At 55.1% G+C, this 24,814-nt stretch overlaps 2 protein-coding genes across 4 annotated transcripts in view; one reads left to right on the top strand and one right to left on the bottom strand.

Annotated features, from left to right (window-relative positions):
- The window catches only part of LOC121274044 (neural cell adhesion molecule 1-like), a 44,782-nt gene extending 43,105 nt beyond the window's left edge, over positions 1–1,677 (top strand). The window contains exon 14 of the mRNA XM_041181181.1: positions 1,137–1,677. Within this exon, the coding sequence (XP_041037115.1) occupies positions 1,137–1,176 (40 nt within the window). The 3' untranslated portion in view covers positions 1,177–1,677. The remainder of the gene's footprint in view (positions 1–1,136) is intronic.
- A 12,830-nt stretch (positions 1,678–14,507) lies between these two features.
- The window catches only part of LOC121274058 (G8 domain-containing protein DDB_G0286311-like), a 34,313-nt gene continuing 24,006 nt past the window's right edge, over positions 14,508–24,814 (bottom strand). For all 3 annotated transcript variants that reach the window (XM_041181196.1, XM_041181197.1, XM_041181198.1), the window contains exons 4-6: positions 18,089–18,160; positions 15,807–15,916; positions 14,508–15,155 (exon numbers count right to left, since the gene is read on the bottom strand). In XM_041181196.1, coding sequence (XP_041037130.1) covers positions 15,141–15,155; positions 15,807–15,916; positions 18,089–18,160 — 197 coding nt within the window. In that variant the 3' untranslated portion in view covers positions 14,508–15,140. The remainder of the gene's footprint in view (positions 15,156–15,806; positions 15,917–18,088; positions 18,161–24,814) is intronic.

Raw genomic sequence — 24,814 nt, 5'->3', positions numbered from 1 at the left:
CTACACCACATGGACAAAATATTGGAACTCCCTCCCTAACAGCGCTGTGGGTGTACCTACACGGCATGGACAAAACCCTGGAACTCCCTCCCTAACAGCGCTGTGGGTGTACCTACACCACACGGACAAAATCCTGGAACTCCCTCCCTAACAGCACTGTGGGTGTACCTACACCACAGGGACAAAATCCTGGAACTCCCTCCCTAACAGCGCTGTGGGTGTACCTACACCACACGGACAAAATCCTGGAACTCCCTCCCTAACAGCGCCGTGGGTGTACCTACACCACACGGACAAAATCCTGGAACTCCCTCCCTAACAGCGCTGTGGGTGTACCTACACCACAGGGGACAAAATCCTGGAACTCCCTCCCTAACAGCACTGTGGGTGTACCTACACCACACGGACAAAATCCTGGAACTCCCTCCCTAACAGCGCTGTGGGTGTACCTACACCACACGGGGACAAAATCCTGGAACTCCCTCCCTAACAGCGCTGTGGGAGTACCTACACCACAGGGACTGCAGCGGCTCAAGAAGGCAGCTCACCCACCACCTTCTCAAGGGGCAGTTAGGGATGGGGCAATAAACGCTGGGCCCAGCCAGCGAATCCCACATCCCCGTGAATGTATAAAAAACAACCAGCCAGGAGCGTGTTGCAAGGGTCACTCACTTGGGAACAGAGTTTGGAACAGGGACCCGTAAGCAACGGCTCCAGTGTTCCCAGTATTTAACTGGAGGCAATCTCTGCTCCTCCGGTACTGGAAGGCGCAGAAGCAGTTGGCTCACGTAAGCTGAGTCGCATAAGGGGATGTGAGGGGACTGGCGGACAAACGCTTGGTCGGGGGGGAGGACGGGGTTTACGAGGAGAGCCTTAAAGCGGAGAGAGGTCAGGAGAGATTTGGCATGGACTCCAGTTTGCAGTGGTGGGGAGGGGGTGGGTGGATGTGCGGGCTTTGGGGGTGATATTTCCGAGGGGGTTGGGGGGGTGGGGCAGGGGTCGGGAGGGATCCCTGAGGGACAGCCCCACATGGTGAAGAGGCGCCGGCCCCTGGACGAAACACACCGGGCCTCCTTGGAAGGAGGTTTGGCTGAACCTTTCACTCAAAAACGCCTCTGTCTCTTCCCAAAAACCAGGACACTGCCCGTGAGTGATAAAACTCCAAACCAACCCTGAGCTTGCGCCCACCACCCCCCCCCCCACCCCACACCCCCCGGGGGGCCAGATGTGGACCAGCAGCGTGGGTGAGGCGTCAGATCAGTGAACCAGACAACCGGGATTCTCCGTCCGAAACCATCTTCTCTCCTGCTTTTACCTCCGACTGCTCCATCCTTCCCTTTAAAAAAAACAAACAACCTCCCCTCGGTCACTCCTGGTGCCTTTCGGAGAGGATCCCAAAGACTGATTCAGCCCCAAAAGGCCTCCGGAGACCAGGCCCTGGACCGGGGCGGCCATCTTGCCTCCACCAAAGACTTGACCGGCGTCTTCCCGAGCGGGAGCCCACGGAAAATTGCATTTATATAGCGACTTTGACGCGGCACCGCATCCCCCCCCCCCGCCACCTCCAGGGTGCTTCACAGGATCGCGAATCGTTGACTATTAGCTTGACACAGATTCGGCAAAAAAAAAAACTGGGTCAAGGTGGGGGTCAGTTTTAAGGAGCATCTTCAAGGGGTATGAGAGAGAGAGAGAGAGAGAGAGAGAGACAGAAAGGTGGGGTGGAGAGGGTTAGGGAGGTTGAGGGAGGGGGTTCCAGAGCTAAGGCCCCACACCCCCCCCAGGCAGCTGAAGGCACGGCCGCCAATGGTGGAGCGATGGGAATCGGGGCATGGTCAAGAGGCCGGAATTGGAGGAGCGCAGAGATCTCGGAGGGTTGTAGGGGCTGGAGGAGGTTACAGAGATAGGGAGGGTTCTAGGGGCTGGAGGAGATTACAGAGATAGGGAGGAGTGTAGGGCCTGGAGGTGGTTACAGAAATAGGGAGGGTTGTAGGGGCTGGAGGTGGTTACAGAGATAGGGAGGGGTGTAGGAGCTGGAGGAGGTTACAGAGATAGGGAGGGTTGTAGGGGCTGGAGAAGGTTACAGAGATAGGGAGGGTTGTAGGGGCTGGAGAAGGTTACAGAGATAGGGAGGGTTGTAGGGGCTGGAGAAGGTTACAGAGATAGGGAGGGTTGTAGGGGCTGGAGGAGGTTACAGAGATAGGGAGGGTTGTAGGGGCTGGAGGAGGTTACAGAGATAGGGAGGGTTGTAGGGGCTGGAGGGGGTTACAGAGATAGGGAGGGTTGTAGGAGCTGGAGGAGGTTACAGAGATAGGGAGGGGTGTAGGGGCTGGAGGAGGTTACAGAGATAGGGAGGGGTGTAGGGGCTGGAAGATGTTACACAGGGATGTGAGGAGGGGAGGAGGGGCCATGGAAGCATTTGAACAGGAGGATGAGAATTTTAAAACTGAGACTGTGTCAGACTGGGACCATTGTAGCTCAGTAAACTCAAGGGGCAATTGCTCAGTGGGTTTTGCTCTCTCCCCCTCTCTCTCTCTCTCTCTCTCTCAAGATTCAGTCTCATAAACTTGTGGGTCCAGGCCTACCCTCTAGAGGCTTGAGCTCAATAATCCAGGCCAGCACTCCCCAGTGCTAATACAGAGGGAGTGCTGCACTGTCGGAGGGTCAGTGCTGAGGGAGTGCTGCACTGTCGGAGGGTCAGTGCTGAGGGAGTGCTGCACTGTAGGAGGGTCAGTACTGAGGGAGTGCTGCACTGTCGGAGGGTCAGTGCTGAGGGAGTGCTGCACTGTCGGAGGGTCAGTGCTGAGGGAGTGCTGCACTGTAGGAGGGTCAGTACTGAGGGAGTGCTGCACTGTCGGAGGGTCAGTGCTGAGGGAGTGCTGCACTGTCGGAGGGTCAGTACTGAGGGAGTGCTGCACTGTCAGAGGGTCAGTACTGAGGGAGTGCTGCACTGTCGGAGGGTCAGTACTGAGGGAGTGCTGCACTGTCGGAAGGTTTGTACTGAGGGAGTGCTGTACTGTCGGAGGGTCAGTGCTGAGGGAGTGCTGCACTGTTGGAGGGTCAGTACTGAGGGAGTGCTGCACTGTCAGAGGGTCAGTACTGAGGGAGTGCTGCACTGTCAGAGGGTCAGTACTGAGGGAGTGCTGCACTGTCGGAAGGTTTGTACTGAGGGAGTGCTGCACTGTCAGAGGGTCAGTACTGAGGGAGTGCTGCACTGTCAGAGGGTCAGTGCTGAGGGAGTGCTGCACTGTCGGAGGGTAGGTGCTGAGGGAGTGCTGCACTGTCAGAGGGTCAGTACTGAGGGAGTGCTGCACTGTCGGAAGGTCAGTGCTGAGGGAGTGCTGCACTGTCGGAGGGTCAGTGCTGAGGGAGTGCCGCATTGTCAGAGGGTCAGTACTGAGGGAGTGCTGCACTGTCGGAAGGTCAGTACTGAGGGAGTGCTGCACTGTTGGAGGGTCAGTACTGAGGGAGTGCTGCACTGTCAGAGGGTCAGTACTGAGGGAGCGCTGCACTGTCAGAGGGTCAGTACTGAGGGAGCGCTGCACTGTCAGAGGGTCAGTACTGAGGGAGTGCTGCACTGTCAGAGGGTCAGTACTGAGGGAGTGCTGCACTGTCAGAGGGTCAGTATTGAGGGAGTGCTGCAGCTGCTGCTTTTGAATGAGACATAAAAGCGGGGCTCTATGTGCCGTGTCAGGTGGCTGTGAAAGATCGCACAGCCATTATTGACATTAATCAACATCACTAAAAACATGATCTGGGTCATCGTCTCATCGCTCTTTGTGGGATCTTGCTGTGTGCAAATTGGCTGCCCGGTTTCCTTCATTACAGCAGTGATTTAAAAAGAAGCCCTTCATTGGCTGTGAAACGCTTTGGTGTGTCCCAAGGTGGGGAAAGGCGCTGGTTCTCTCTTTTCTCTGCCGAGGTAATCATTGTGAGAACAAAGGAATTTACACATTCCGCGATTCAGCAAAGTGAAGATGCTGAGGAAGAGTTACAGAGAGGCTTCGAGAATCTGCTGATGTTGGAAGGAATCACCACTCGCCCGCTCGCTCGCTCACACACACACTCACCCACACACTCACACACACATATACACACACACATATACACACATACACATACACATACACACTCACATACACATACACATACACACACACTCAGATACACACACACACATACACATACACACACACACACACACACACACATACACACTCACACACACACACACATACACATACACACACACACACACTCAGATACACACACACACACTCTCACACACACACACACACACACATACACACACACACACACACATACACACACTCAGATACACACACACACACTCACACACATACACTCAGATACACACACACACATACTCAGATACACACACTCAGATACACACACACACACTCAGATACACACACACACACATACACACACACACACACTCAGATACACACACACAATCAGATACACATACACACACACACACTCAGATACACACACACACAGACACACACTCAGATACACACACACACATTCAGATACACACACACTCACACATACACACACATACACTCAGATGCGCACACACTCATACACACACACTTACACACATAGATACACACACACACTCAGATACACACACACACACAGATACATACACACGTACACACACACACTCAGATACACACACACAAATACATACACACACATACAGATACACACACACACACACACAGATACACACACACACAGATACATGCACACTCACACACAGACACACACAAATACACACACACAGATACACATACACACACAGATACACACACTCACATACAGACTCATGCGCACTCACACACATACACACACACATACAAACACACACAGACTCACACAAACACCCACACACATTCACACTCAAACACAGACACACACAGACTCACACTCAAACACAGATACACACACAAACTCACACTCAAACACACACAGACTCACACACACACTCAAACACACACAGATTGCTCACACACACACACATACATACACAGCCTCACACTCAAACACACATACAGACTCACTCACACAGACATACTCAAACACACACACAAAGGCGTGCACACACACACACACCCACACACAGACTCATACTCAAACACACACACAGACTCACTCGCACACACACAGACTCACGGACTCACACAGACACACACTCAAATACACACACACACGCGCAAACAGGTTGTGCGCATGTGCACACACACTGACTCATACACACTCTCACTCACACACGCACACACACGCACTCTCACTCATACTCATGCACACACAAACCTTACACCCACAGACACACACACACACCAGCCGACACACACAGACTAACCTGTACACACGCAGGCACGTACACACTCACTCGCTCACACACACGCACATACACACACTCAGATACACACACACTCTCACACACTCACTCGCTCACACACACGCACATACACACACTCAGATACACACACACTCTCACACACACTCACTCGCTCACACACACGCACATACACACAGATACACACACACTCTCACACACACTCACTCGCTCACACACACGCACATACACACGCACATACACACACTCAGATACACACACACACACTCGCTCACACACACGCAAATACACACACTCAGATACACACACACACACACACACACTCGCTCACACACACACTCAGATACACACACACACACACTCGCTCACACACACGCACATACACACACTCGGATACACACACACACACACACACACTCGCTCACACACACTCAGATACACACACACACACTCGCTCACACACACGCACATACACACACTCGCTCACACACACGCACATACACACACTCGGATACACACACACTCTCACACACACTCACTCGCTCACACACACGCACATGCACACACACACTCGCTCACACACACTCAGATACACACACACACTCGCTCACACACACGCACATACACACACTCGGATACACACACACACACACTCGCTCACACACACTCAGATACACACACACACTCACTCGCTCACACACACACACACACACGCATGCAGAGGTATTTTGTCTCAATGGAAACTGGAGTTTATATATACGTGCCGTCATTAAACAACCGATATATTTATTTTTTCACCTATTTTTTTTTTCTTTGGTAAAGCAAGAATCTTGTATATTTATATCCTTTGTTGTGGTTTTGCTCTGAAACGCGGGGAATTGGTCGAACCTCGTTGATTGGAACCCATTGGATTCTGCCCTCGTCTGAGTTAAGACCGACTTTCGATTGTCTGACAGACGTAGAGAGAGGGTGCAAGCGAAGCCTGAACTGATAACCACAACGGGGCTGGACTCCTCCCAATGCTGTCTCAGTGGTGACTGTCTCTCTCTCTCTCTCTCTTTCCATCAAATTACCAGGTTAATCTCCTTTACTCTAGGCTTGAGGGAAGGGGGGTGGGGGGTGGGTGGTGGTGGAGGGAGGGGGATCAGAACCGAGGGGGCAGAATGGCCTTCCCCTGTCCCCTGTCCCCTGTGGGAGGACCAGAAGACCACGTATGGGCCATCGTTCTCCAAACGCAGCCCGGGCACAGACTGGAGACTGGGGGAGCTGCAGGTTTGCTGTGTTTGTGTGTGAGCCCCTGTTAATAGCGTGCACTGTCCTGTGTCTGTAATTACCTCTGTACAGAAATAAAATCATCCGTTTTGCAAAAAAAAAACACAACCAAACAAACCACGCACCCTTTGGCCTGTTTTACTGCTGTTGACAGAAGGGATTGGAATTGCTGTGGGGCAGAAGGAGGCCATTTGGCCCACTATTGTCTGTGCTGGCTCTCGCACTCAGGCGCCGCTCCCTCTGCGCGTTTTCTCCCCCTTTCAGTTAACGATCCAACTCCGGCTCGAAACCCCCGATAGAATCAGCCTCCCACCCCCCCCTCCCCCCTCACTCTCCCCCCCTCCCCCCTCACTCTCCCCCCTCACTCTCCCCCACTCCCCCCTCACACTCCCCCCTCACTCTCCCTCCTCACTCTCCCCCCCTCCCCCCTCACACTCCCCCCTCACACTCCCCCCTCACTCTCCCCCCTCACTCTCCCTCCTCACTCTCCCCCCTCACTCTCTCCCCCCCTCACTCTCCCCCCTCACTCTCCCTCCTCACTCTCCCCCCTCACTCTCCCCCCCTCACTCTCCCCCCTCACTCTCCCTCCTCACTCTCCCCCCTCACTCTCCCCCACTCCCCCCTCACACTCCCCCCTCACTCTCCCCCCACTCCCCCCTCACACTCCCCCCTCACTCTCCCCCCTCACTCTCCCTCCTCACTCTCCCCCCTCACTCTCCCCCCTCACTCTCCCCCCTCCCCCCTCACTCTCCCCCCTCACTCTCCCCCCTCACTCTCCCCTCACACTCCCCCCTCACTCTCCCCCCTCACTCTCCCCCCCCCTCACTCTCCCCCCTCACACTCCCCCCTCACTCTCCCCCCTCACACTCCCCCCTCACTCTCCCTCCTCCCCCCTCACTCTCCCCCCTCCCCCCTCACTCTCCCCCCTCACTCTCCCCCCTCCCCCCTCACTCTCCCCCCTCACTCTCCCCCCTCCCCCCTCACTCTCCCCCCTCACTCTCCCCCCTCCCACCCCCCCCTCCCCTCACTCTCCCCTCACACTCCCCCCTCACTCTCCCCCCTCACTCTCCCCCCTCACTCTCCCCCCCCCTCACTCTCCCCCCTCACACTCCCCCCTCACTCTCCCCCCTCACACTCCCCCCTCACTCTCCCTCCCTCCCCCCTCACTCTCCCCCCTCCCCCCTCACTCTCCCCCCTCACTCTCCCCCTCCCCCCTCACTCTCCCCCCTCACTCTCCCCCCTCCCCCCTCACTCTCCCCCCTCACTCTCCCCCTCCCACCCCCCCCTCCCCTCACTCTCCCCCCTCACTCTCCCCCCTCCCACCCCCCTCCCCCCTCACTCTCCCCCCTCACTCTCCCCCCTCCCACCCCCCCCTCCCCTCACTCTCCCCCCTCACTCTCCCCCCTCCCACCCCCCCCTCCCCTCACTCTCCCCCCTCACTCTCCCTCCTCACTCTCCCCCCTCACTCTCCCCCCTCCCCTCCCCCCTCACTCCTCCCCCCTCACTCTCCCCCTCACTCTCCCCACTCCCTCCTCACTCTCCCCCTCACTCTCCCCCCCTCCCTCCTCACTCTCCCCCCTCACTCTCCCCCCTCACTCTCCCCCCTCCCTCCTCACTCTCCCCCCTCACTCTCCCCCCTCACACTCCCCCCTCACTCTCCCCCCCTCCCCCCTCACTCTCCCCCTCACTCTCCCCCTCACACTCCCCCCTCACTCTCCCCCCCTCCCCCCTCACTCTCCCCCTCCCCCTCACTCTCCCCCTCCCTCCTCACTCTCCCCCTCCCTCCTCACTCTCCCCCCTCACACTCCCCCCTCACTCTCCCCCCCTCCCCCCTCACACTCCCCCCTCACTCTCCCCCCTCACTCTCCCCCTCCCTCCTCACTCTCCCCCTCACTCTCCCCCCTCACTCTCCCCCCTCACTCTCCCTCCTCACTCTCCTCCTCACTCTCCCCCCTCCCTCCTCACTCTCCCCCCTCACTCTCCCCCCTCACTCTCCCCCTCCCTCCTCACTCTCCCCCCTCACTCTCCCCCCCTCCCCCCTCACACTCCCCCCTCACTCTCCCCCCTCACTCTCCCCCTCCCTCCTCACTCTCCCCCTCACTCTCCCCCCTCACTCTCCCCCCTCACTCTCCCCCTCCCTCCTCACTCTCCCCCTCACTCTCCCCCCTCACTCTCCCCCCTCACTCTCCCCCCTCACTCTCCCCCTCCCTCCTCACTCTCCCCCTCACTCTCCCCCCTCACTCTCCCCCCCTCCCCCCTCACACTCCCCCCTCACTCTCCCCCCTCACTCTCCCCCTCCCTCCTCACTCTCCCCCTCACTCTCCCCCCTCACTCTCCCCCTCCCTCCTCACTCTCCCCCTCACTCTCCCCCCTCACTCTCCCCCCTCACTCTCCCCCCCTCCCCCCTCACTCTCCCCCCCTCCCCCTCACTCTCCCCCTCCCTCCTCACTCCCCCCCCACCCCCCTCACTCCCCCCCCTCCCCCTCACTCTCCCCCCTCCCTCCTCACTCTCCCCCTCCCACCCCCCTCACTCTCCCCCCTCCCACCCCCCCCTCCCCCCTCACTCTCCCCCCTCACTCTCCCCCCCTCACTCTCCCTCCTCACTCTCCCCCCTCCCACCCCCCCTCACTCTCCCCCCTCACTCTCCCCCTCCCACCCCCCCTCCCCCCTCACTCTCCCCCACCCCCCTCACTCCCCCCCTCCCCCTCACTCTCCCCCCTCCCTCCTCACTCTCCCCCTCCCACCCCCCCTCACTCTCCCCCCTCACTCTCCCCCTCCCACCCCCCCTCCCCCCTCACTCTCCCCCCCTCACTCTCCCCCCTCCCACCCCCCCCTCCCCCCTCACTCTCCCCCCCTCCCCCCTCACTCTCCCCCCTCACTCTCCCCCTCCCACCCCCCCTCTCCCCCCTCACTCTCCCCCCTCACTCTCCCCCCTCCCCCCCTCACTCTCCCCCCCTCACTCTCCCCCTCCCACCCCCCCTCCCCCCTCACTCTCCCCCCCTCACTCTCCCCCCTCCCACCCCCCCCCTCCCCCCTCACTCTCCCCCCCTCCCCCCTCACTCTCCCCCCTCACTCTCCCCCTCACTCTCCCCCCTCCCACCCCCCTCTCCCTCCTCACTCTCCCCCTCACTCTCCCCCCTCACTCTCCCCCCTCCCACCCCCCCCCCTCCCCCCTCCCAACACCCCCTCCACCCTCTCTTGCCCCCCCCCCCCCCCCCCCCACCCCCACACTCTCGGGCGGAACATTCCGGATCCTAACCGACTCGCTGCGTGAAAGAGTTTCTCCTCCTGTCCCCGTTGCTTCCTTTACCAATCACCCTTAAACCCGTGTCCCCCCACCCCCATGTTCTCCATCCTTCTTCCCCCCCACCCCACAACAATGGGAGCAGTTTATCCCGATCGACTCTGTCCCGGGACCCCTCATAGTTTCGAACGCCTCGATCAAATCTCCTCTCCAGCTTCTCTCCTCCAAGGAGAACAGCCCCAGCTTCTCCGACCTGTCCCCGGAGCTGAAGTTCCCCTCGTCCCTGGAACCGTTCTGGTGAATCTTTTCCGCACTCTTTCTCTCTCTCTCTCTCTAAAGCCTTCACATCCTTCCCAAAGTGCCCAGAACTGGACACAATACTCCAGTTGGGTCCAAACCCGTGTTTTATACAGGTTTAACATCACCTCCTTTGCTCTTGTACTCTACGCGCCATTCAGGCACGAGGGGGGCATAAGTTCAAGGTGAGGGGCAGGAGGTTTAGGGGGGGATGTGAGGGAAAAACCTTTTTCACCCAGAGGGTGGTGAGGGTCTGGAATGCACTGCCTGGGAGGGTGGTGGAGGCGGGTTAGCCTCACATCCTTTAAAAAGTACCTGGAGGAGCACTTGGCCTCGTCATAACATTCCAGGCTATTGGGGCCAAGTGCTGGTCAATGGGATCAGGGAGGTAGGTCAGGTGTTTCTCACGTGTCGGTGCAGACTCGATGGGCCAAAGGGCCTCTTTTGCATTCTGTGTGATTCTGTGGTAATAAAGCCTAGGATACCGTACGCTTCAGTCAGCGATCTCTCAGGCTGCCTTCAGTGACTAGTACTGGAGTGAGTTTAATACTGAGGGGTGTGGGAGGTAAGGGATTGGCTTTGTGTGTGGGCAGAACGCTGTGTCTAAAAGAGTTTGTTGATGTGAGGATGGACTGGTAGCATTGCTGGGAATTAATGATAAACTGTGCAGGATACAACACAACAATTGCACTCAAGAATCATCCAATCAGCCAATACGTCCTGGGCACACCTCTGGAGGTCTCCATCGCTGCAGCAGTAGCTCAGCACGTTCATCACCCACATTCTCTCTCTCTCAGTCACCTCCGAGTCAGGAAGTGGGAGATTTAAGCTGCGCTTCAGAGACCTGAGCCCCATTGTCCAGGCAGACATCCCAATGCAAGTACTGACGCAGTGCCGCACTGTCAGAGGGTCAGTACTGAGGGAGTGCTGCACTGTCGGAGGGTCAGTACTGAGGGAGTGCTGCACTGTCAGAGGGTCAGTACTGAGGGAGAACCGCACTGTCAGAGGGTCAGTACTGAGGGAATGCTGCACTGTCGGAAGGTCAGTACTGAGGGGGTGCTGCACTGTCAGAGGGTCAGTACTGAGGGAGCGCTGCACTGTCAGAGGGTCAGTACTGAGGGGGTGCTGCACTGTCAGAGGGTCAGTACTGAGGGAGTGATGCACTGTCAGAGAGTCAGTAATGAGGGAGTGCTGCACTGTCAGAGGGTCAGTACTGAGGGAGTGCTGCACTGTCGGAGGGTCAGTACTGAGGGAGTGCTGCACTGTTGAAGACATTTGTGACATTAAACTGAGGCCCCTGTCTGCCCTCTCAGGCAGGTGTGAAATGTCCCACGGCTACTGTTCGGGAGAAGAGCCAGGCGGGCGGGGGGGGGGGGGGTGGGTGTGGGGGGGTTAGTTCCCCCCGGTGCCCCTGGGGCCAATATTTACCCCTCAACCAACATCACTAAAAAACAGGTGATCTGGGGATGATGACATGGCTGTTTGTGGGATCTTGCTGTGTGCATATTTGGCTGCTGTGTTTCCTGCATTAGAACAGTGGCCTGGCTGGAAAAAAAGTCCCTCTTTGGCTGTGAAACGCTTTGGGATGACCTGAGGAGGTGACAGGCGCCAGTGCAATGCGGGTTCCTTGCTCAGTTTCACAAACATTAAGGGAAGATTCCATTTACCAGGAAAACCCACGAAATCCCAGCAACGGAAGTCCTGCCTCGATGTTTGAGCTGTATTCTCAGTCGCTGATATGATTGAACATCAAAAAAGCCGAGTTGCCTTATCACCGCACATTAGAATGTTTATATTTCTCTGACAGACCCATTTTCAACAATGTGACAATGTACAACAAAAAGCTTGCATGTGTGTAGCACCTCTCATGCATTCGAACCTGCCAGGGGTGCTTGGCAGGAGATATTCACAGGCAGGATTTGACACCGAGCTGCATAAGGAGGTTTCGAGAGACAGACAGTCAAACGCTTGGTCGGGGGGAGGTCGGGTTTTACGAGGAGAGCCTTAAAGCGGAGAGAAGTCAGGTGAGATTTGGCATGAACTCCAATTTATAGGGGGGCGTGGAATGTGAGGGTCAGAACTGAGGGAGTGCTGCGCTGTCGGAGGGTCAGTACTGAGGGAGTGCTGCGCTGTCGGAGGGTCAGTACTGAGAGAGCGCTGCGCTGTCGGAGGGTCAGTACTGAGGGAGTGCCGCATTGTCGGAGGGTCAGTACTGAGGGAGTGCTGCACTGTCAGAGGGTCAGTGCTGAGGGAGTGCTGCGCTGTCAGAGGGTCAGTACTGAGGGAGTGCCGCATTGTCGGAGGGTCAGTGCTGAGGGAGAGCTGCACTGTCAGAGAGTCAGTGCTGAGGGAGTGCTGCGCTGTCAGAGGGTCAGTACTGAGGGAGTGCCGCATTGTCGGAGGGTCAGTGCTGAGGGGGTGCTGCACTGTCAGAGAGTCAGTACTGAGGGAGCGCTGCACTGTCGGAGGGTCAGTACTGAGGGAGCGCTGCACTGTCGGAGGGTCAGTACTGAGGGAGCGCTGTACTGTCGGAGGGTCAGTACTGAGGGAGCGCTGCACTGTCGGAGGGTCAGTACTGAGGGAGCGCTGCACTGTCGGAGGGTCAGTACTGAGGGAGCGCTGCACTGTCGGAGGGTCAGTACTGAGGGAGCGCTGCACTGTCGGAGGGTCAGTACTGAGGGAGCGCTGCACTGTCGGAGGGTCAGTACTGAGGGAGCGCAGTAGAATAGCCGAGTGTGGAGGTGACGAAGGCACGGATGAGGGCTTCAGCAGCTGATGAGCTGAGACAAGTGAAGTCGGGCGATATTACGCAGAAGGAAGTGGAGGCCTCAGAGATGGTGTGGATGTGATGATGGAAGCTCACCTCAGGTTGGGGGTGTGACCTGGAGCTAGTGAACAGCTTGGTTTAATCTCGGACATCCGCTAGGGAGAGCAACGGGGCTGGGGTGGGGGTCACTCGGGCATGGAATTTGGAACTGAGGGAGGAAAACAGTCCTTCCGAGGTTGCATGGGAAGGAATTCCTGCCCATCCAGTACTAGTTTCGGATAAGGTGTCCGGTAATTTAGCAGCACTGGAGGAGTCGAGGGAGGCGGTGGTGAGCTGGAGTTGGGGTGGGGGGTGGACATGTAGTGGCTGTGCTTTGGGGGGATGTTGCCGAGGGGGGGCAGGATTTGCAGTAGGAGAGGGCCAAGGGTAGATCTTTGGGGACTCCAGAGCGTTGGAAGCGGGAAGGGATGCTGTTCCTATGATTCCTCTGGCCACCATCGGATCGATAAGGAGGGAAGCAATAACAGAAACAGAAATACCTGGAAAAAACTCAGCAGGTCTGGCAGCATCGGCAATGCTCCCTTCCTCAGTACTGAACCTCGGACAGTGCGGCATTCCCTCAGCACTGACCCTCCAACAGTGCGGCACTCCCTCAGTACTGACCCTCTGACAGTGCGGCACTCCCTCAGTAATGACCCTCCGACAGTGCAGCGCTCCCTCAGTACTGACCCTGCGACAGTGCGGCACTCCCTCAGTACTGACCCTGCAACAGTGCAGCGGTCCCTCAGTACTGACCCTCTGACAGTGCAGCACTCCCTCAGTAATGACCATCCGACAGTGCAGCGCTCCCTCAGTACTGACCCTCCAACAGTGCAGCGCTCCCTCAGTACTGACCCTCCGACAGTGCAGCACTCCCTCAGTACTGACCCTCCGACAGTGCAGCGCTCCCTCAGTACTGACCCTCCGACAGTGCAGCGCTCCCTCAGTACTGACCCTCCGACAGTGCAGCACTCCCTCAGTACAGACCTTCCGACAGTGCAGCACTCCCTCAGTACTGACTCTCCGACAGTGTAGCGCTCCCTCAAAAACCCCATCGGCGATGCTGCCAGACCTGCTGAGTTTTTTCCAGGTATTTCTGTTTCTGTTTTTGTTTTGGATTTCCAGCATCTGCAGCTTTTCGCTTCTATATCGATAAGGAGGGAAGAAATGGGGGGAGTGCAGAAATACCCGGGTGGACAACAGCAGAGAGGCTTTCGGAGGTGGAGGAGGAGGAGGAGGAGGAGGATGGTGTGGTCAACCATATCCGGCAGGTGGAGACAGACAGGGAATGAAGGTTTATCTGCATGATATTCACATGCAATGTCATGTTCCGACTTCGACATGGGCCGTTTTAGTGCTCTTTTTATAGGCAGCGCAGACACCTGAGGGGAGGGTCCAGGTTGGAGGTGTGGGTAATATGGGCAGGATTTGAAGAGGCAAGAACGTGCTCCAACCATTTGGAGATGGGAAGAGAGGTCGCAGCCACAGAGGGCACAAGGGCGGATTCCTTGATTTATTTGTTTGGGACAGTAGATTTAGAGGGCATCATCACTGGGAGCAGGAGGAGGCCATTCTGCCCTTTGAGCCTGCTACCCCAGTCAGTACAATTGTGGCCGATCTCCTCCCTCAGCTCCCCCATCCCTCCCTATCCCTCAGTGCCCAAAAACCCTGTCGACCTCAGTCTTGAATATACTCAGCGACGGAGCAACCACAGCTTCCCGGGTGGGGGGAGAGAATCCCAAAGATTCACCACCCTCCGAGTGAGGACGTTTCTCCTCGTCTATGTCCAAAATGGCCGGCCCCTTCACCCAGAGACCGTGAGAACCCTCAAGCCCCAGCCCCAGCTCTGGGCAGTTCTGAAATACGAGCTGCAGCTATTCTCGGGGATCTCCAGTGAATCGGTAACAGAATATTCTTCATTTCACTGCATGTCGCAGTCCTGGTTGCTGTGCATTCAATGGGGTCTCCAATCTCTGGAAAGACTCTTCAATCTAATTTCCATCCCAAGCAGCGAGTGGGCAACAGGGAGAGGAGGATGAATTGCACATTTAGCGGTCCGAAATATCCAGCGAGGTTGAAACTGGAACTACTTCGAAGGCAAACCACAGGCTGGGCAAGGACCCGACACTGGGTTAAGCCTGAATATCCTGTTAGAACAAAAACATAGAAGATATCAGCTTCACAGGACAGATTCAGACTCAGTGCAGACAGTGTAGAGGGAGCTTTACTCTGTATCTATCCCCGTGCTGTATCTGTCCTGGGAGTGTTTGATGGGGACAGTGTAGAGGGAGCTTTACTCTGTATCTATCCCCGTGCTGTACCTGTCCTGGGAGTTATTGATGGAGACAGTGTGGAGTGAGCTTTACACTGTATCTGACCCCGTGCTGTAACTTCCGTTGGCGTGTTTGATGTGGACAGTGTAGAGGGAGATTTACACTGTATCTAACCCTGTGCTGTACCTGTCCTGGGAGTGTTTGATGGGGACAGTTTAGAGGGAGATTTACTCTGTATCTAACCCCATGCTGTACCTGTCCTGGGTGTGATTGGTGGTGACAGTGTAGAGGGGGCTTTACACTGTATCTAACCCCGTGCTGTACCTGTCCTGGGAGTGTTTGATGGGGACAGTGTAGAGGGGGCTTTACACTGTATCTAACCCCGTGCTCTACCTGGCCTGTGAGAGTTTAATGGGGACAGTGTAGAGGGAGCTTTACTCTGTATCTAACCCCGTGCTGTACCTGTCCTGGGAGTGTTTGATGGGGACAGTGTAGAGGGAGATTTACTCTGCTGATCATACTCACTGTGTGCTGATGCTCTTTTTCCCATGTGTAACGTGCCATTCCCATAATGATTGCCAGAAACAGTAGAAATATCATCACAAGGATTCCTGTCCATGTCCCCTTGCTTAATCCTAACAGCAAAGAACAATGAACAGATTCATTCAGCTTCTGATTGTGAGTCATGCGAACCCTCTCCGATCCCTGGGTCAAAGAGATGGGGAAAGGTTTAGGGAGGGAGTTCCAGAGCTCAGGGCGCCCCCCCCGGCAGCTGAAGGCACAGCCGCCAATGGTGGGGCGATGGGAACTGGGGGATGGTCAAGAGGCCGGAACTGAGAGCAGCGCAGAGATCTGGGAGGGTTGTAGGGGCTGGAGCAGGTTTCAGAGATAGGGAGGGGTGGAGTGGCTGGAGGAGGTTACTGAGATAGGGAGGGTTGTAAGGGCTGGAGGAGGTTACTGAGATAGGGAGGTTTGTAGGGGCTGGAGGAGATTTCAGAGATAAGGAGGGTTGAAGGGGCTGGAGGAGTTTATAGAGATAGGAAGGGGTGTAGCGACTGGAGGAGGTTACAATGATAGGGAGGGGTGTAAGGGCTGGAGGATGTTACAGAGATAGGGACGGTTGTATGGGCTGGAGGAGGTTACAGAGATAGGGAGGGTTGTAAGGGCTGGAGCAGGTTACAGAGATAGGGAGGGTTGTAGGGCCTGGAAGATGTTACAGTGATAGGGAGGGTTGTAGGGGCTGGAGGATGTTACAGAGATAGGGAGGGTTGTAGGGCCTGGAGGATGTTACAGAGATAGGGAGGGTTGTAGGGGCTGGAGGATGTTACAGAGATAGGGAGGGTTGTAGGGGCTGGAGGAGGTTACAGAGATAGGGAGGGTTGTAAGGGCTGGAGGAGGTTACAGAGATAGGGAGGGTTGTAGGGGCTGGAGGAGATTTCAGAGATAAGGAGGGTTGTAGGGGCTGGAGGATGTTACAGTGTTAGGGAGGGTTGTAGCATCTGGAGGAAGTTACAGAGATAGAGAGGAGTGTAGGTGGTGCAGGAGGTTACAGAGATAGGGAGGGTTGTAGGGACTGGAGGACGTTACAGAGATAGGGAGGGGTGTAGGGGCTGGAGGAGGTTACAGGGATAGGGTGCGGTGTAGGGGCTGGACGAGGTTACAGAGATAGGGAGGGGTGTAGGGGCTGGACGAGGTTACAGAGATAGGGAGGGGTATAGGGGCTGGACGAGGTTACAGAGATAGGGAGGGTTGTAGGGGCTGGACGAGGTTACAGAGATAGGGAGGGTTGTAGGGGCTGGACGAGGTTACAGATATAGGGAGGGGTGTAGGGGCTGGACGAGGTTACAGAGATAGGGAGGGGTGTAGGGGCTGGAGGAGGTTACAGAGATAGGGAGCGGTGTAGGGGCTGGAGGAGGTTACAGAGATAGGGAGGGGTGTAGGGTCTGGAGGAGGTTACAGAGATAGGGAGGGGTGTAGGGGCTGGAGGAGGTTACAGAGATAGGGAGCGGTGTAGGGGCTGGAGGAGGTTACAGAGATAGGGAGGGGTGTAGGGGCTGGACGAGGTTACAGAGATAGGGAGGGTTGTAGGGGCTGGACGAGGTTACAGAGATAGGGAGCGGTGTAGGGGCTGGAGGAGGTTACAGAGATAGGGAGGGGTGTAGGGGCTGGAGGAGGTTACAGAGATAGGGAGGGTTGTAGGGGCTGGACGAGGTTACAGAGATAGGGAGGGTTGTAGGGGCTGGACGAGGTTACAGAGATAGGGAGGGTTGTAGGGGCTGGAGGAGGTTACAGAGATAGGGAGGGGTGTAGGGGCTGGAGGAGGTTACAGAGATAGGGAGGGGTGTAGGGGCTGGACGAGGTTACAGAGATAGGGAGGGCTGTAGGGGCTGGTTGTTGGTACCGAGAACTCCTTTTGGGGAGCTGTTCAGTTAAAGAGCTTCTCCTGGTCCAGGCTGATGAAGCTGGTGGCCACTCCTTTGTTCCATTCATAGGCTGTCGTACCCCTCGGCAGCGCGAGGCTGTCAGAGATCTTCCTGCCGGGCACAGCGCAGGTCTGGTCAGGGTGGATCACCAAATCCAGAACCCACTTGACCCAACTGGCTCTGACATTGGGCAGAATTTTCTCGCCCACGTTATGAGGTGAAGCGGACATCCTCCTGCTGGTTTGGTTAGCTCCACTGACGGCTGCGCGCGCAACTTCATAACAAGAGTGGCAGGGAAAGGAAAGATGCTCACTTCCTGACCCCTTCAACACCCTCTCGAACTGCAATGGGAGGGAGAGTCAGAATGAAGGAGGTGTCACTCACCAGCTGACATGTCCGTGGGAACAACACTTTTGGTCACAATTTTGGGATCGTCGGGAGTATTCACCGTCTCTCCTGAAAAGTAACAATAAATGAATCATGCTTATGTAACGTCATTAACATAATAAAAATTCCAAAGTGCATCACCTGAGCGATTACCAGACAAAATTTGACTGCGATCCTAAGAGGAGATAATAGGGACATGTGACCAAAAGCTCGGTCACAGAGGCTGGGCTTCAGGTAAGAGAGAGAGAGAGAGAGAGAGAGACGGAGAGGTTTTGTGAGTCAATTCCAGAGCTCAGGGACCCCCCCACCCCCCCCACCGCCACCCCAGCCTGCTGAAGGCACAGCCGCCAATGGTGGAGCGATGGGAATGGGGGGAGGGTCAAGAAGCCAGAATTGGGGGAGTGCAGAGATCTCAGAAGGTTGTAGGGGCTGGAGGATGTTACAGACATAGGGACAGTTGTAGGGGCTGGAGGAGGTGACAGAGATAGCGAGGGTTATATGGTTTGGAGGATTTTACAGAGATAAGGAGGGTTGAAGGGGCTGGAGGAGGTTACAGAGATATGGAGGGTTTAGGGGCTGTAGGAGGTTACAGAAATAGAGAGGGTTGTAGTGGCTGGAGGAGGTTACAGAGATAGGGAGTGTTGTAGGGGCTGGAGGTGGTTACAGAGATAGGGAGGGTTGTAGGGCCTGGAGGAGGTTGCACAGATAGGGAGGGTTGTAGGGGCTGGAGGAAGCTACATAAACAGGGAGTGTTGAAGGGGCTGGAGGTGGTTACAGAGTTAGGGAGAGTTATATGTACTACAGGAGTTCACAGAGATAGGGAAGGTTGTATGGTTTGCAGGATGTTACAGACACTGGGTGGGTTGTAGGGACTGAAGGACCTTACAGAGATAGGGAGGGGTGTAGGGGCTGGAGGAGGTCACAGAGATAGGGAGTGTTGTAGGGGTTGGAGGAGGTTACTGAGATAGGGAGTGTTGTAGGAGCTGGAGGAGGTTACAGAGATAGAGAGGGTTGTAGGGGCTGGAGAAAGATACAGAGATAGGGAGGGTTGCAGGGGCTGTAGGAGATTACAGAGTTAGGGAGGTTTGTAGGGGCTTGAGGAGGCTTCAGAGATAGGGATTGTTGTAAGTTTGGAGGAGGTTAGAGATTTAGAGGTTTATATGTACCCGAGGAGTTCACAGAGATAGGGAGGGTTGTATAGTTTGCAGGATGTTACAGAGACTGGGAGGGTTGTAAGTGATAGAGGAGGTTACAGATATAGGGAGAGTTGTAGGTGCCGGAGTGGTTTACAGAGATAGGGAGGGTTATAGGGCATGGAGGAGATTACAGACACAGGGAGGGTTGTAGGTATTGGAGTGGGTTACAGAGATAGGGTGAGTTGTAGGTGCTGGAGGGTTTTACAGAGATAGGGAGGGTTGTAGGGGCTGGAGGAGCTTACAGAGATAGAGAGGGTTGTAGGGGCTGGAGGAGGTTACAGAGATAGGGAGGGTTGTAGGGGCGGGAGGAGCTTACAGAGATAGGGAGGGTTGTAGGGGCTGGAGGAGGTTACAGAGATAGGGAGGGTTATATGGGCTGGAGGATGTTACAGAGATAGGGAGGGGTGTAGGGGCCGGGGGAAGTTACAGATTTAGGGAGGTTTGTAGGGGTTGGAGGAGGTTACAGAGATAGCGAGGGTTATATGGTTTGGAGGATTTTACAGAGATAAGGAGGGTTGTAGGGACTGGAGGATGTTACAGAGATAGGGAGTGTTGTAGGGGCTGAAGGTGGTTACAGAAATAGGGAGGATTGTAGGGGCTGGAGGTGGTTACAGGGATAGGGAGGGTTGTAGTGGCTGGAGGAGGTTGCACAGATAGGGAGGGTTTTAGGGGCTGGAGGAGGTTACATAAACAGGGAGTGTTGAAGGGGCTGGACGAGGTTACAGAGATAGGGAGGATTGTAGGAGCTGGAGGAGGTTAGAGATTTGAAGGTTTGTATGTACTACAGGAGTTCACAGAGATAGGGAATGTTGTATGGTTTGCAGGATGTTACAGAGACTGGGAGGGTTGCAGGGACTGAAGGACCTTACAGAGATAGGGAGGGTTGTAGGAGCTGGAGGAGGTTACAGAGATAGGGAGGGTTGTAGGGACTGGAGGAGGTTAATTACATGGGTAATGGTGTAGGGGCTCGAGGATGTCACAGAGATAGGGAGGTTTGTAGGGGCTGGAGGTGGTTACAGAGATATGGAGGGTTTAGATGCTGGAGGAGGTTACAGAGATAGGGAGGGTTGTAGGGGCTGGAGGAGGTTGCAGAGATAGGGATGGTTGTCGGGGCTGCAGGAGGTTACAGACATAGGGAGGGTTGTAGTGGCTGGAGGAGGTTACAGAGATAGGGAGCGTCGTAGTGGCCGGGGGCATTTACAGAGTTAGGGAGGATTGTAGGGGTTGGAGGAGGTTACAGAGATAGGGAGGGTTATATGGTTTGGAGGCTTTTACATAGATAAGGAGGGTTGTAGGGTCTGGAGAAGGTTACAGAGATAGGGAGGGTTGTAGGAGCTGGATGAGGTTGCACAGATCAGGAGGGTTGTAGGGGCTGGAGGAGGTTACAGAGATAGGGAGGGTTGCAGGGTCTGTAGGAGGTTACAGAGTTAGGGAGGTTTGTAGGGGCTGGAGGATGTTACAGAGATAGGGAGGGTTGTAGGGGCTGGAGGAGGCTTCAGAGATAGGGATTGTTGTAGAGTTTGGAGGAGGTTAGATATTTATAGGTTTATATGTACCCGAGGAGTTCACAGAGATAGGGAGGGTTGTATAGTTTGCAGGATGTTACAGAGACTGGGAGGTTTGTAGGTGATGGAGGAGGTTACAGATATAGCGAGAGTTGTAGGTGCTGGAGGGGTTTACAGAGATAGGGTGGGTTATAGGGCATGGAGGAGATTACAGAGACAGGGAGGGTTGTAGGTATTGGAGTGGGTTACAGAGATAGGGAGGGTTGTAAGTGCTGGAGTTTGTTACAGAGATAGGGAGGGTTGTAGGGGCTGGAGGAGATTACAGAGATAGGGAGTGTTGTAGGGACTGGAGGAGGTTACAGAGATAGGGAGGGTTGTAGGGGCTGGCGGAGCTTACAGAGATAGGGAGGGTTGTAGGGGCTGGAGGAGGTTAGAGATTTGGAGGTTTGTATGTACTACAGGAGTTCACAGAGATAGGGAATGTTGTATGGTTTGCAGGATGTTACAGAGACTGGTAGGTTTGCAGGGACTGAAGGAACTTACAGAGATAGGGAGGGTTGTAGGAGCTGGAGGAGGTTACAGAGATAGGGAGGGTTGTAGGGGCTGGATGAGGTTACAGAGATAGAGAGGGTTGTAGGGGTTGGAGGAGGTTACAGAGATAGGGAGGGTTATAGGGCATGGAGGAGGTTACAGAGACAGGGAGGGTTGTAGGTATTGGAGTGGGTTACAGAGATAGGGAGAGTTGTAATTGTTGGAGGGTGTTACAGAGATAGGGAGTGTTGTAGGTGCTGGAGGAGCTTACAGAGATAGGGAGTGTTGTAGGGGCTGGAGCAGGTTACAGAGATAGGGAGGGTTGTAGGTGTTGGAGGAGGTTTCAGAGATAGGGAGGATTGTAGGAGCTGGAGGAGGTTACAGAGATAGGGAGGTTTGTAGTGGCTGGAGGGTGTTACAGAGATAGGGAGTGTTGTAGGGGCTGGAGGTGGTTACAGAGATAGGGAGCGTTGTAGGGGCTGGAGGTGGTTACAGAGATAGGGAGCGTTGTAGGGGCTGGAAGTGGTTACAGAGATAGGGAGGGATTTAGGGGCTGGAGGATGTTACAGAAATAGTGTGGGTTTTAGGGGCTGAAGAAGGTTACGTAAACAGGGAGTGTTGAAGGGGCTGGAGGAGGTTACAGAGTTAGGGAGGGTTGTAGGGGCTGGAGGAGGTTACAGAGATAGGGAGGGTTGTAGGGGCTGGAGGAGGTTACAGAGATAGGGAGGGGTGTTTGAACTACAGGAGTTCACAGAGATAGGGAAGGTTGTATGGTTTGCAGGATGTTACAGAGACTGGGAGGTTTGTAGGGACTGAAGGACCTTACAGAGATAGGGAGGGTTGTAGGGGCTGGAGGAGGTTACAGAGATAGGGAGGGTTGTAGGGAATGAGGGACCTTACAGAGAAAGGGAGGGTTGTAGGGACTGAAGGACCTTACAGTGATAAGGTGGGTTGTAGGTGTTGGAGGATGTTACAGAGATTTGGAGAGTTGTAGGGGCTGGAGGAATTTACATAGTTAGGGAGGTTTGTAGGGGCTGGAGGGGGTTGCAGAGATAGGGAGTATTGTAGGTGCTGGAGGAGGTTACAGAGATAGGGAGCATTGTAGTGGCCGGGGGCAGTTATAGAGTAATGGATAAAAACAAAAAAACTGCGGATGCTGGAAATCCAAAACAAAAACAGAATTACCTGGAAAAACTCAGCAGGTCTGGCAGCATCGGCGGAGAAGAAAAGAGTTGACGTTTCGAGTCCTCATGACCCTTCGACAGAACTTGAGTTCGAGTCCAGGAAAGAGCTGAAATATAAGCTGGTTTAAGGTGTGTGTGTGGGGGGCGGAGAGATAGAGAGACAGAGAGGTGGAGGGGGTTGGTGTGGTTGTAGCGACAGACAAGCAGTGATAGAAGCAGATCATCAAAAGATGTCAACAACAATAGTACAATAGAACACATAGGTGTTAAAGTTAAAGTTGGTGATATTATCTAAACGAATGTGCTAATTAAGAATGGATGGTAGGGCACTCAAGGTATAGCTCTAGTGGTTTTTTTTTATATATAATGGAAATAGGTGGGAAAAGGAAAATCTTTATAATTTATTGGGAAAAAAAAAAGAAGGGGGAAACAGAAAGGGGGTGGGGATGGGGGAGGGGACTCACGACCTAAAGTTGTTGAATTCAATATTCAGTCCGGAAGGCTGTAAAGTCCCTAGTCGGAAGATGAGGTGTTGTTCCTCCAGTTTGCGTTGGGCTTCACTGGAACAATGCAGCAAGCCAAGGACAGACATGTGGGCAAGAGAGCAGGGTGGAGTGTTAAAATGGCAAGCGACAGGGAGGTTTGGGTCATTCTTGCGGACAGACCGCAGGTGTTCTGCAAAGCGGTCGCCCAGTTTACGTTTGGTCTCTCCAATGTAGAGGAGACCACATTGGGAGCAACGAATGCAGTAGACTAAGTTGGGGGAAATGCAAGTGAAATGCTGCTTCACTTGAAAGGAGTGTTTGGGTCCTTGGACGGTGAGGAGAGAGGAAGTGAAGGGGCAGGTGTTGCATCTTTTGCGTGGGCAAGGGGTTGTGCCATAGGAGGGGGTTGAGGAGTAGGGGGTGATGGAGGAGTGGACCAGGGTGTCCCGGAGGGAGCGATCCCTACGGAATGCCGATAAGGGGGGTGAAGGGAAGATGTGTTTGGTAGTGGCATCATGCTGGAGTTGGCGGAAATGGCGGAGGATGATCCTTTGAATGCGGAGGCTGGTGGGGTGATAAGTGAGGACAAGGGGGACCCTATCATGGTTCTGGGAGGGAGGAGAAGGTGTGAGGGCGGATGCGCGGGAGATGGGCCGGACACGGTTGAGGGCCCTGTCAACGACCGTGGGTGGAAAACCTCGGTTAAAGAAGAAGGAGGACATGTCAGAGGAACTGTTTTTGAATGTAGCATCATCGGAACAGATGCGACGGAGGCGAAGGAACTGAGAGAATGGGATGGAGTCCTTACAGGAAGTGGGGTGTGAGGAGCTGTAGTCGAGATAGCTGTGGGTGTCGGTGGGTTTGTAATGGATATTGGTGGACAGTCTATCACCAGAGATTGAGACAGAGAGGTCAAGGAAGGGAAGGGAAGTGTCAGAGATGGACCACGTGAAAATGATGGAGGGGTGGAGATTGGAAGCAAAATTAATAAATTTTTCCAAGTCCTGACGAGAGCATGAAGCAGCACCAAAGTAATCATCGATGTACCGGAGAAAGAGTTGTGGAAGGGGGCCGGAGTAGGACTGCAACAAGGAATGTTCCACATACCCCATAAAGAGACAGGCATAGCTGGGGCCCATGCGGGTACCCATAGCTACACCTTTTATTTGGAGGAAGTGAGAGGAGTTGAAGGAGAAATTGTTCAGCGTGAGAACAAGTTCAGCCAGACGGAGGAGAGTAGTGGTGGATGGGGATTGTTCGGGCCTCTGTTCGAGGAAGAAGCTAAGGGCCCTCAGACCGTCCTGGTGGGGGATGGAGGTGTAGAGGGATTGGACGTCCATGGTGAAGAGGAAGCGGTAGGGGCCAGGGAACTGGAAATTGTTGATGTGACGTAAGGTGTCAGAGGAATCACGGATGTAGGTGGGAAGGGACTGGACAAGGGGAGAGAGAAGGGAGTCAAGATAACGAGAAATGAGTTCTGTGGGGCAGGAGCAAGCTGAGACGATCGGTCTACCGGGGCAGTTCTGTTTGTGGATTTTGGGTAGGAGATAGAAGCGGGCCGTCCGAGGTTGGGCAACTATCAGGTTGGAAGCTGTGGGAGGGAGATCCCCAGAGGAGATGAGGTCAGTGACAGTCCTGGAAACAATGGCTTGATGGTCAGTGGTGGGGTCATGGTCCAGGGAGAGGTAGGAGGAAGTGTCTGCGAGTTGACGCTCAGCCTCCGCGTGGTAGAAGTCAGTGCGCCAGACAACAACAGCACCACCCTTGTCAGCGGGTTTGATGACAATGTCAGGGTTGGACCTGAGAGAATGGAGTGCAGTAA

Source organism: Carcharodon carcharias, assembly GCF_017639515.1.
Source record: "Carcharodon carcharias isolate sCarCar2 chromosome 29 unlocalized genomic scaffold, sCarCar2.pri SUPER_29_unloc_2, whole genome shotgun sequence".
Classification (NCBI taxonomy): Eukaryota; Metazoa; Chordata; class Chondrichthyes; order Lamniformes; family Lamnidae; genus Carcharodon; species Carcharodon carcharias.
This window is presented reverse-complemented; position numbering and strand designations above follow the sequence as displayed.